Source organism: Neopsephotus bourkii, unplaced genomic scaffold (assembly GCF_033783945.1).
Source record: "Neopsephotus bourkii isolate Nb327-2 ecotype Australia unplaced genomic scaffold, CSIRO-AGI_Nbou_v1 NB_457, whole genome shotgun sequence".
In the NCBI taxonomy this organism is placed as follows: domain Eukaryota; kingdom Metazoa; phylum Chordata; class Aves; order Psittaciformes; family Psittacidae; genus Neopsephotus; species Neopsephotus bourkii.
The window spans coordinates 944,203-956,261 of NW_026900959.1; the positions used below are offsets into that span (position 1 = coordinate 944,203).

Consider the following 12,059-nt stretch of genomic DNA (forward strand, 5'->3'; position numbering starts at 1 on the left):
GCTGTCATACAAGGATGTGCTTCATCTGGCTATACCTATACATTTGAAACATCTAATATGCGAATAATAGAACCATAGAATAGTTAGGGCTGGAAAGGACCTTAAAATCATCAAGTTCCAACCCCCCTGCCATGGGCAGGGACACCTTGCTCTAAACTGTATCACCCAAGGCCTCGTCCAACCTGGCCTTGAACACTGCCAGGGATGGAGCATTCACAGCCTCCCTGAACAACCCATTCCAGTGCCTCACCACCCTAACAGGAAAGAATTTCCTCCTTATATCCAATCTAAACTTCCCCTGTTTCAGTTTTAACCCGTTACCCCTTGTCCTATCACTACAGTCCCTAATGAAGAGTCCCTCCCCAGCATCCCTACAGGCCCCATTCTCCAGCATGAAAAGCGTCTCAAAAGACTTAAAACTTCCACAGCATAAAGGCTGTGGCCAAGCCACTGTTACCTTCATTAGTTTAAGAGAAAGCATTCATTTTCCTAAAATGAAAAAGCATTTTGACACAGCGAGCCTTCTCCTGTGTTTTGTGGATGAATAATCCATCCATGAGGTCAGCTCCCACTAGCTGCTTGTAGTTCACTCTTTGCAACTGAACCTTTGAAGACTGAAGATCTTTAGGGCTATGGAAAACTCATCATACAACTGGGTGCTAAAGACACTATGCTATAGATAAAAGTGTGTGGCTTAGTCGTCTTACTTACCTCAAAGACTGAAATATTGTTTTTTCTGTAAATTTCATTAGCTGGAGGATGAAACCAACCACATTTTTTCATATGCTGTTGGAGAATAGTTCTGCTTTTCATATACTTGAGACAGAACTCACAAAGGTACAACTTGGGTAACCTGGAAGCAGCGATAAAGAAAGATCAGAGACTGAATACATAGACTTTTGTATAAAACCCTTCACTCCTGCAGAGAAGAGACCTTGAGGAAAACAAAGCCAGTAAATACCGACCTAGTGCATGTGCTAATTAGGCCAAAACCACCTTACCACACTTAAAAGTCATGGCACTTATTTATCATACAGGAAATGTATATTAAAAATATATCTCCAACATCCTGAACAATCACGTTTACATTATTATGTCAGAAGAAATATCTGCAGGGATTAAAATCCTAGAAAAAAAAGCAAAACCCCCTCCAGTTTTGCACTAGTGACACTAGGATGGATTAGATAAATAGTTCCTATTCTCTCCCTTCTCTCCTGGTAACAGACAGCTGCATGTACCCCTGAGCAACGGGTCACACCACCATCTGTTTGCTTTAAAGCTGTTTTACATACTGCATTGACATGAACAGTTTGAATGCAAGTGTCCCAATGTTCTTGTGATTAAAGTTCATTTACATACTCTAGCTTGGGCAGGGATGCTGTTTTCAGTTACTTTCATTGCCTTTAGCAGAGCTACAGTAATTCCTCATGGCAGAACACATGCTCATATTAAAAGATAAAGAGTTTTATTTCATTTTCTCTCTGTATTTATAGCCCTTAGAAGTTATTCCTCTTTATGAGTCAAGTTGAAGTTTAGAGTTTGCAGAGTTATTATTAAACAAGAGAACATCAAACCAACTATATGTACACCACAGCAGAAAATCTTTCAGATGCCAAAACTTGCAACATTAAACATTTCTTCTTTAGCTGGGCTGAACTACATACAGCATTAAAATAGTTCTTAGGAATCAATCTCTATATTCCCATGGCAATTCAAATGCTCACAGCAGATGCAGGTTGTTGCAGAGAGCTGATCGACTTTTGACTCAGTCTAAAAACACCTTCAAATATCTATTAACTGCCATGAGAAGTATTGGGATTACGTGTACTTTGCTTCTGGCTATGTTCAGACAGAATCTTCTTCAGATTTCTACACCACCTGGGGCACAGCTATGCCATAAACACTGAAGCAGAACAAAGGAGAAGTATGTTCAGTCATACTCTCACCTCGAGTATTCCTGTGGATATGGAGAGGAGTACCACGTCTGGATTTCATACTTGCCAAATTCGATGACAGAAGGGCATCGGACTTGTGGATCAGGAGGCCCAGTCACCCCTACTTTCTATGCAAGGGGAAAAAACAAGTTGCCATGAATTTCCCAGGGAAAGGCTTCTAAGCTGAATTCAAACATTCTTATCTGTACAGTCCATTCACACAAAGAATGAGGTGACACTAAAACCCAGGACCACTGACACTTCAAGCATGTGATTCACAAGAATGATCAGTAAGCATTGTCACACCAGGTGTCTCCACTGCCTTCCACACTGTTGATGCAACAACCATGGGTACACAGCAAAACTGAATACAATCTTTTTTCAGTCACGTTTCTGTTTCCTTTCTTGTTATTTCAATAGTAACTGATCCATGTTTCTTTCTGTTTTACTCAGAAGCTAAACAGAATGTTTCACTAGTCAGCCAAATAAGATCTTACAGCTCACTACCTGACTGTGATCCACAACCATTTACTACTTTTTTTTTCCTCTCATCAGTTTACAGATTTATTCCTTATCTCCTTTCATCTTAGGCTACCTACTAGAACAAGCCTAGAGAGATTGCTGCTAGTAAAGTATCCAGTATTTTATCAATAGCCCACACATTTTAGCAGCTATTTATGTTCTGACACAACTGAAGCCACAGCTCTCCAGGCATTTTAGATTTCCACCTTAACCTCTCTTGCTCACTTTCGTATTGTCATTCAGCTCTCTTGAGGTCAGTTCCCCATTCCTGGGAAGCAGCAGAAACCACGCACGTTGGCTTCTCTGACAGACCGATTCACCTATTTCTTGGGTCTGTTCTTGGGCTGTGGTGAGATTTGGTACCTACTGCCAGATACTGAAAGTTCCACTTTACCTGCAACGCTTGTTCCTGAATATCTCTAAATAGCTCCATGTCCTTTTCAGTTAAGACATCCTGGGTCCCAAAAAAACGGTCTTCATTTTCCTGTTTTCCATCCCAGCCATCCTGATTGTCTGTAAATGAGAAGGAAAATTGTCTTCACCTACATCGACCAAGGAGTACTTGGCTTTTAGTGCAGCAACAAATAACATCTGGCTGTATTCAGGCATTTTGTCAAGTTTTTTTCTTATGGGATTTTCTAATCAGATAAACCATTAAGGAAGAACCAGTTCTGGATTTGTGACCAAACTGATCAAGAAACACCCCTTCCACAAAACAAACTGAACCCACAGGACACTTCACCTCACCCCCAAAGTATTAAGATACACCACTGTTCTTTCAGCACCAGCCAGGCTAATGCATGTAACTATTCTAAAGCTTTAAATCTCATAGATTATTGTGGAATATTTTCCACTGCTTCTTTAGGAACAATTCAAGCTATGAAACTACTCAACAAGGCTGTAAGAACCTCAATGCATCAAAGGGAACTGACTGCATTAACTTTCAGCCCAAAGTTTTCATTCTAGTAATTTCAACATCCTAGCCTTTGAACATGTTCTTGGTGTACAGGATACTTACATTGGCAGGGTGAAAAATCTTTACCTGTGGGCCATTCTGAAGTGCTAGACTTCCTGGTACCCTTCTTCCTCATCCTGTACTGCTGAGAATAGTCTACCACTTCCCCTCGAGCTTTTCGTCCATCAGGGGAGGGAGTGAAGAATTTAGTAAGGCCATCTATAAGCCCTTTGGTTTTCTTGTTAAACTTCAGGGTGCTGCTGCCATCTCTGCAGAAGTCCAAGACATCTGCCTGCTCCAGGTATCCTCCTTCTGATGATGCTGACTGGCTGGACAGGGTGATCTTACGCTTCCTACCCCGACCAGGGCCAGTCCGAACTTTGCTGAAAGGACCTTTTGATCTAAAGAATGAGAAAGGGAAAGATATTGTGAGAAGATTTGCTAATGTGGTAAAACAAAAAAAACCTGGACAAAAAGAAGCACTGAGATTACTTCTATTATTTCACAGCACTTTAGAGAAATTCTGTATTAAAGAATAATGAAACTGTAAAAGAGATCTTCTCAGAGCAAGCCAGACACCAGAAATACCCACTGTCCTACTGAATCTCACACCTTGCTCCTCCTTAGAGACTTACGTCGTATTTTGATTCTTTAACCTGTTTTTGGGACGTCCTATTGGGTTAGCATAGCGTCGTTTTATCTGGGCTGCCTTCTTGTGTAAGAGTTTCCTTCCTTTCTTCCGTGGCCGACATATTTGACATATCCACATACCTACAAGACACAGATCCCCATCACTGAATGCAAGTGACTTCTATAGAGAACATGAAGGAGAATATAGGCCCAGAAAGGGTACAGAAAGGTTACAGAAAGGGTACAGCAAGGGTAGGCATGGTAACAAAGGCCCCAATTATCACATATATACGTAAGCTCTTTTCATCACAAAGTCCTCACCTTTTGGCATCCTGGTAAGAGGCGGGTCACAGCACTCCATGTGAAAGCCACGGTCACATGAGTCGCAAAATAGCATGTTATCCTGTTGAAGACAGATAAAGTTAATCTCTCTTTAGATGTGCATCAGCATTAAGCCCTCAATGAATTTGTCACCACCTCAGAGAACACACACATAGTTTTCAACTACAGACGTTATCATGGTATTTCAAAGGTATCAAAGACTACCAGACTCTCACAAAAGCTGCAATTATTTGACTCTAGAATGATTTTATTTTGTAGTTTAACAGGACATCCACAAGCCCAATGTCCTCTTCGTTCAGTCCACATTCCACTGTACTCACAGCATTTTTGCCCTGATCTCGACAGGAGCTGCATGTTTTGCACTCAATACACTGCCATCGCAAGGCTTTCACTCGAACTGTCAACTCTGGAGAGAACTTTAAACAGGACGGATGACCTACAGAAAGAGGAGAAAATCCTACCTGTAAAACCACAGAAAGCTCACAAATTACTTATCTATTACATAGTCCCATGCATCATTTTGGTTATCCAGATACTCCCTATTTTTAAGTGCTTCTATTCTTATCTACTTACAAATACAAACCCAACATCTTAGACAGCAAGTGTTAGGCTCACAAAGAACAGCAAGCTCATTTTTCAGAACTGAATTGAGAAACATGATAAAACTGGTCATCATTACCACATTTTTAGAGCAACCTCTGCAAGCCACATGAAGTATTTGTGTTAGGTTAACTTAACAGCCTCCCCTCTGGGAGCACATGATTCAGCTGAGATAGTCATATTATATCCTGTAGATGCATACTACTCATACATCTGGGTCAGGAGCAGTCACTATACTAGACTTCTATACTTGTCACTTGTTTCAGGTGGCAAGGTTATTATCAGCTGCATACTCCTCATACGCATGGGTCAGTAGCAGTCATTATAGCAAGCTCTTCTGTCTCAAGAGGATGGCTTATTACCAGCAGCACTGTAAATGGGCACTTACCACTGTTGCCACAGTCAGCACAAGAGATGAGTTCTTCAGGTTTCTTCTCTCGATTTTGCTCTTTTGTACCAAGGCAGAAACTGCAGATTGGAATTGGTTCGGCAACCGGCTGAAGAGGAAAACAGACAAGAAAAGCACTGAGTGTATCAAAGGATACACACAAAATCACAGACACATTTATATAACAGGTAAACAGTGTGTGATACTGCCTCACAGATTTTAGTTGGCCCTCACCATACAATACTGTATTAACTGTAGAGATCTCATTTCTATTCAGGTTAAAGACAAGACGCATATACCCTGTTACAAAGGAAAAAAGAATGGAATTCCAGGGCTAGGGAAAAAAATGTTCAGGAGGGTTAAAAAGATGGGAAAAAGATGTAAAGATGAGGCAAAAACAGGTATTAACTAGCCAACAATACCTTTGGCCTCAAATAAGCTGGAGGATTTTAAACCAAATGACTGACATTCTGTAACAGCCTCCTCAAAGAAGTAGCAAGTACAATAACTGGTTGTTTTAAAGTGGCACTTGATCAACTAATGAGAGCGAAAGGAGAGTCTTATCTCCAGTAACATCAAGTGCTGGCTTTCATAATCTTTTCATAATTCTTTCTACTCCAATTTTGCAAGCAAAATTTAATTTAAAAGTGTAATAAAAATCTGCTAAAAATCACATTTAAAACATTGGAAGCACAAAAAACGATAGATTATGGTAAGTTTTCAGACACATTCTTTGTATAGCTGTACCATGCGAATGTGTGATTTCACACAAACCTTTTTCAGAGTATATTATGCACTTACATATGCACATAATTATTGTATGGAAGCATATGCCAGAAGAACTCAAAGGAATCTTTACTGTGGCTAAGCCAAAGCAAAAGCTACACTCAGAAGAGTTTCTTGCAGAAAACAGGTTGGTTTATAGTACAGTAAAATACAAACTGGAAGCTTCAAGCTCTATCTTTACTTGGTGTACAGGCCCAGTGTATTCACAGACCAAGGTGTGCTCCTTACAACACACACGAGTTGGAAACAATCAGAACACCCTGGCTTATTTTCAGATAAGGAAATGCTCAGAGAAAACTCCTTGAGTAATGTCAACAAGCAGATCAGCACGAGGACTAAAGCACACAGTGACTCCTGTCTGGCATCTGGTAGTCACAGAATCCCAAGGGTTCTCAAAAGGGAAGGGACCTCAAAAGATCATCTGGTCTAATCCCCCTTGCAAGAGCACGTCCTCTGAAACAAATGCAACAACCTGGATTCACCACAAAGTTGCAGTAAAAAGGCTTAGAATCCTTTTGAATACAATTTGGCATATTTAGTCATCCTCTGGATTTGGTCAGATACTGGTTGTAAGAAGCTACCGTGGTTCTTGGAACAATACTCTCCACTGCTCTTTGCTCTGAAGGGGTCTTCTATGACTCTGTTTCAGTAGTTCTAGTGTACTTCTTGCATTAAAAAAGCAGCACTACTGCAGCCCCTGCAGACTTGTATCCAAGCAATAGTGAATACATTGTACGAGCAGTTCACGTCTGAATTGCTTTAGATTCAATGATAGCTTCATACAGTTACACACAACTATATGACTGAGGTACTTATAAAATGCTTATGTGACCATAATAGCTGCTTATTCCTCATGAAACATTAGAAGATATGAACAATTGTATTTGTTATGGTCCTCTCTCTGTCTCATTTTTCCCTAAGTCATTGACTAGCAAAGCTCAGCAGTGAATCCCATTGCCTGTCTTGCAATTTATTTTGCCATGAATAAGACAATCAGGAAGACCAGAAAGCGGCCCCAAATGCAGCTGGCCTCATGTCAGGGGCCACCCTGTATCCTTTGGGAAAGCAAAGCTGGAACATCCATGCAACTTTTCAGGGTATAAGTAAACTATTCCATATATCCTCTGCAGGAGTTCATGAGCAATTTATTTAATCAAAGAGAACCTTACAGAACTTCTATTAGGCAGTCTGAGATGGTCTTTCTTATCTCTCCTAGCCAGTATTTGTGCATTCCCTGTTCATCCCCATGGCCCTTCAAATGTGGATGTCCCCATGTGAAAACTGTTAAGCTTTGGAAGAACCAACTCAGAGATGATGCTTTACAATAATTTATTGAATAGGAATGACTTTGAATGTGGAGATGAGGCTGCTCCTCCACCGCTGCTGCGTGAGGCTGCGTTGTGCTAAGTACGGAGAGATTTCACTGCTGCTGTGTTTGTTCAGCAAAGAACATCCTGGCAAGTGGAAAACGCAAGCACACAATGAGGGAGCCGTGAAAACAAGCCTGGGAGCAGCCAGCTCACTTTCATACTGCACATTGTTGGCAGCCATTCAACTCCTTCTGCTGTTTTTCTCGCAAGCACATCTCTGTGTGTGATGTCACCAGATTCAGCGAGGGAGGGAGCCAGAACAAATTGGACTGACAGTGCGCTGCAGCCTGCCAGCCTCTCGGCACATGGTGTTACTATACAAAGGATGTCTAGAAACCAAACGTGCTCCCTATGGATTCAGAGGCTGTACCCCCTCCTAAAGATGGCTACTGAGAAGTGCTTATGGAGAGGAGGCAGGCAAGAATGCTAAAAGCTTAGTTTTGGTCAATCCATCTGCTTCGTAGTCTTCTCAATTCAGGAAAGTGAAGTAGGAAACTCCCATTCCACTGCCTCGCCACCCTCAGAGAAAAGAACTTCCTCCTTTTATATCTAACCTGACCTTCCCCTGTTTTAATTTGAACCCATCACCCCTTGTCCTATCGCTACAGTCCCTGATGAAAAGAAATAAATGAAGGACAATTACAATGGAGGGAGCATCTGAAATGCTGCTACAGGAGTAAAGTGAAGTGTTACAGGTAATAACTTAGCTATTAGTTCAGTCTATACAGGCTGAATTCTACGCAGTTGTTACGACATCTAAGAACCTGCCAAAAAAGGGACTACGACTTGGAGCTGACACTCAAACTGTCTTGTTATTAAACATGCACATGCTAAGAACTTCAGAGAATGTCAACTGGCAATATTTAGACAGTCAGTTGTTAAATAACCTTCCCAGGGCTAAGAAGTCCTTTAATCAGAGGATTAAAACAATTTGAGATCTGTACGTCACAATCAGAATCACATGCCAGGACTTCCTGCCTGAAACGGGGGGGGGCAGGAGGGAAGGGAGGCTCCAGCTTCTTTCTTTGCAGTATAAAGGAACTCCCTTCATTTGACACTGATTCAGGAATGCTGCAGCTCGAGTGCCTGAAGTCTTCTTTACCCAAAGCTGTATTCTGGAAGCCGCCCATACAAAGGTACCCAGATTTAGCAAACCCAGGTGAAGTGAGGCAGTCAGGCACTGTATTTTTATGAATGCATATTTAAAACAGAATAAGAACCTGGTAGCAGTACAAAGTGAGTGCAGCTGCTCTGCCCCAAGATCGTGCTCAAGATTTTACATGCACCTTCATGAGCAGCAGCTTCTGAAGCTCAGGCACTGCAACACAGTGACCAAGAGCACCAGAATTATCTTTCCTCTAAAACAGGGGAAGTTCAGGTTAGATACAAGGAAGTTCTTTACAGTGAGGGTGCTGAGGCCCTCGTACAGGTTGCCCAGAGAAGTGGTAAATGCTCCATCCCTGGCAGTGTTCAAGGCCAGGCTGGACAGAGCCTTGGGGGACGTGGTCTTGTGTGAGACATCCCTGCCCATGGCAGGGGTTGGAACTGGATGATCACAAGGTCCTTTCCAACCCTATGATTCTGTGTATAGCAAACATATCTCTGCTGTTTCTTCCCTCAGTATATAAGAAAGCTAACACTGAAATCAAGTTGTTTATTTAGTGATGTTTTCCAGCTTCCAGTTTCCTCCCTACCTGACTACACTCTAAAGCTCTGTAAGAAATAAGGTTCCTTTATTAACCAAACTTCAGAGTTGTGCCATTCCCTATCTGTCAACAATCTCCAGAAGAGAAAGAACTAACAGTGGGGATCCAGCCAGCACACTGGATTAGCCTCCTTCTTCTTAACCAGCTATCCTATCCTCAGCTTTTGCTGAAACTATGTCAGAGAACGCCATTAAAAACCACTTCCTCCACAGCAGTGTACGATTGATGTAGGTACACACCACAACCCTTACGTCTTCCCACACTCACAAACATTGCCTTTAAGTTGTCATTACTCTGAACACTGTCAGAGACCCTCTTGATATCATTCCATACCATTTCACCTTAAGTTCACAGCCGAGTCTCACAGCATCCTCCACAGCTTCCATGACCTGCTTATATTTGCTCCATTACTAAGAACTACTTTTCCTCTTCACTAATCAAGCCCAAAGAAATCTTTCAGCATTTGAGTTTGCAGAGTTACACAGAGTGCAGACAGAGGCCATCCGTTATCAACCACGACTTGTTTCAGACAGAACTACAGCCTTCTCTTCTCCTAATCCTCCTCCAGCTGAGAGCCAAAGCTTGAAGAGCATCCTTGGAGTGTAAGGGTGAGCTCTCAAAATGTAATTACAATGTTCTGGTTGCAGATCATTTATGTACTCCACCCAAAACAAACCAATCCACAAACAACTTCCTTACCAGCAATGGGACAGTTCTTTGCTTTAAGACATGGAATTAACAGTTATTAACCTAAAGCAGGCACAATACAGCAATAGCTGTTGTATGCTTAAAGGCCTTCAAAACAACTATAATGCCCTCAAAGCACCGGATCTTTCTAAACAGATAAGTTTTTCATGTGCTATGCACGAGTGCACACTGGGATCTAGAACTGTTAATTCCAAGAGAGAAAGCCTAACGGATGCTGCATGTATAATAACCCATAGTTAAAGTGATTGATAAGTACCACCACATATAAATAGCAACACAAAAGCAGGAAATGGACCATAAGGAACATGTGAATGCAGCACAGGCAATCTGCTGTAAATATTCCTCCTCTTTTTCAGCCTCAGAAGTTTCCCCATTTTTTTGTTTTCAGGAAGCACTTTCAGAAGAGTGTTTTTATACCAACAGCTCTACTGCAGCACAATAGGAAGATATTTACTTAAAGGTTGCTATAGCCATGTCCAGTTTTAACTGACATAAAGGAGTTTCAAGGACAGCGCAATGGAGATCAGTTAATACTATCCATATTGTGGAAAACAAGCATCAACAAAAGCAGAACAAGCTGTCTTTACCAAGAGCTTCCAGCCTTAAGACCTGCATCTTACTATAGCTTGGTTCCTCACAACAGTGTACCTAGAAAGAGCTCTTTCCTCTTCAACAGTACTAAATATTACTGCACTGTAGTAGCCTTGTAGTAGTGCAGTAATCCTTGCACTGTAATAGTACTATATTAACTATTAAACAGTCCACCTGGTTTCAGCTGGGACAGAGTTAATTTTCTTCCTAGTAGTCAGTACAGTGCCATGTTTTAGATTTAGAATGAGAATAATGTTGCTGCTCAGCAGCGTTTACACCAAGTCAAGGACCCCCATGGCAGGGGGGTTGGAAATACATGATCTTAAGGTCCTTTGCAACCCAAACCATTCTGATTCTGTGAGTTTTCAGCTTCTCACCAGTGAGGAGGCTGTGGAGCACAAGAAGCTGGGAGCCAGCCAGGACACAGCCAGGACAACTACCCCAGCTGGCCAAGGGATATTCCAGACTATAGGACGTCATGCTCCATATATAAACTAGGGGGAAAGCTGGTCAGGGATCTCTGCTCAGGAAGTTCCTAGGCATTGCTCAGCAGGCGGTGAGCAACTGCATTGGACATCACTTGTTTTGGTTATTATAATTATTTTATCATTGTTATTATTCATTTTCCCTTCCTTGTCTGTCCTATTAAACTGCCTTTAGCTAAACCCACAAATTTCACTTCCTCTCCCCCCCATCTCTCCTCCATCCCAATGCACTGGTGAGATTTGGCAGCTACCTGCTGGCTTAAACCACACCACTACTCCTTGTTAATCGTAGTCCTACTGCAAAAACCCCCATGCACAGACCACACAAGTGATACGCTTCATTCTTACTTGTTAAATACATAATTACTGGTTTTGTTGATGATGAATGGATAAACAAGACATGAAGGGTAGTGCACATGCATTCTGGGCATAACAGTGTTAGCATTTATCAAGGTAACCCAGTTTGTCTGGACTTTTGTGCAAGCACTGCTTTCTGAGCTAGCAGGGGTTTGAACACAGTATTCAAGCTGTGGCTGGGTTCCTCCTGTGAACTTGACCATCATACTACACAGTTTTAAAATCATGGTGCTTGCCTCCAAAGGAAGATACACGCTGTAGTAAGTGCTGCCATCATACTCAGTCATGACTTTGTAATCTCAAACCCATGAATGCGTTTGTTTAGGAATGACTAAAAGACACAAATAAGATTTTCAGCATGTAGCTAGTATACCACAACCTTTATTTGTTACACATAGTATTATTCTCTGCTCTCTCGAGTGTTATCTTATTTCACACTAAATGCCAACTTCCTACAACAAGACACTTTTCAGTTACACTTTTGTACTGTGCCAACACAATATGACTTAACTATTATGTGCTAGAGCCCTGTAAGTAAAGACTACTGTGCCAATGAGATCTGTTCAGTAAGATGACCCAGGGCTTTCCACACGAGCACAGGTTCAGTGAGCTCTTCTGAGTCAACAAAACAGCAGACACACACACACACACACACACACAAAAGGCACAAATTTATTTATTTCAA

At 41.7% G+C, this 12,059-nt stretch overlaps 1 protein-coding gene across 4 annotated transcripts in view; it reads right to left on the bottom strand.

Annotated features, from left to right (window-relative positions):
• Positions 1-12,059, bottom strand: part of KAT6A (lysine acetyltransferase 6A) — a 31,618-nt gene that overhangs the window by 12,283 nt on the left and 7,276 nt on the right. For 3 of the 4 annotated variants that reach the window (XM_061349664.1, XM_061349666.1, XM_061349665.1), the window contains exons 4-11: positions 5,372-5,480; positions 4,704-4,819; positions 4,363-4,444; positions 4,047-4,182; positions 3,475-3,812; positions 2,851-2,969; positions 1,947-2,062; positions 712-853 (exon numbers count right to left, since the gene is read on the bottom strand). In XM_061349664.1, coding sequence (XP_061205648.1) covers positions 712-853; positions 1,947-2,062; positions 2,851-2,969; positions 3,475-3,812; positions 4,047-4,182; positions 4,363-4,444; positions 4,704-4,819; positions 5,372-5,480 — 1,158 coding nt within the window. The remainder of the gene's footprint in view (positions 1-711; positions 854-1,946; positions 2,063-2,850; positions 2,970-3,474; positions 3,813-4,046; positions 4,183-4,362; positions 4,445-4,703; positions 4,820-5,371; positions 5,481-12,059) is intronic. The other variant, XM_061349667.1, reaches the window with a different exon arrangement.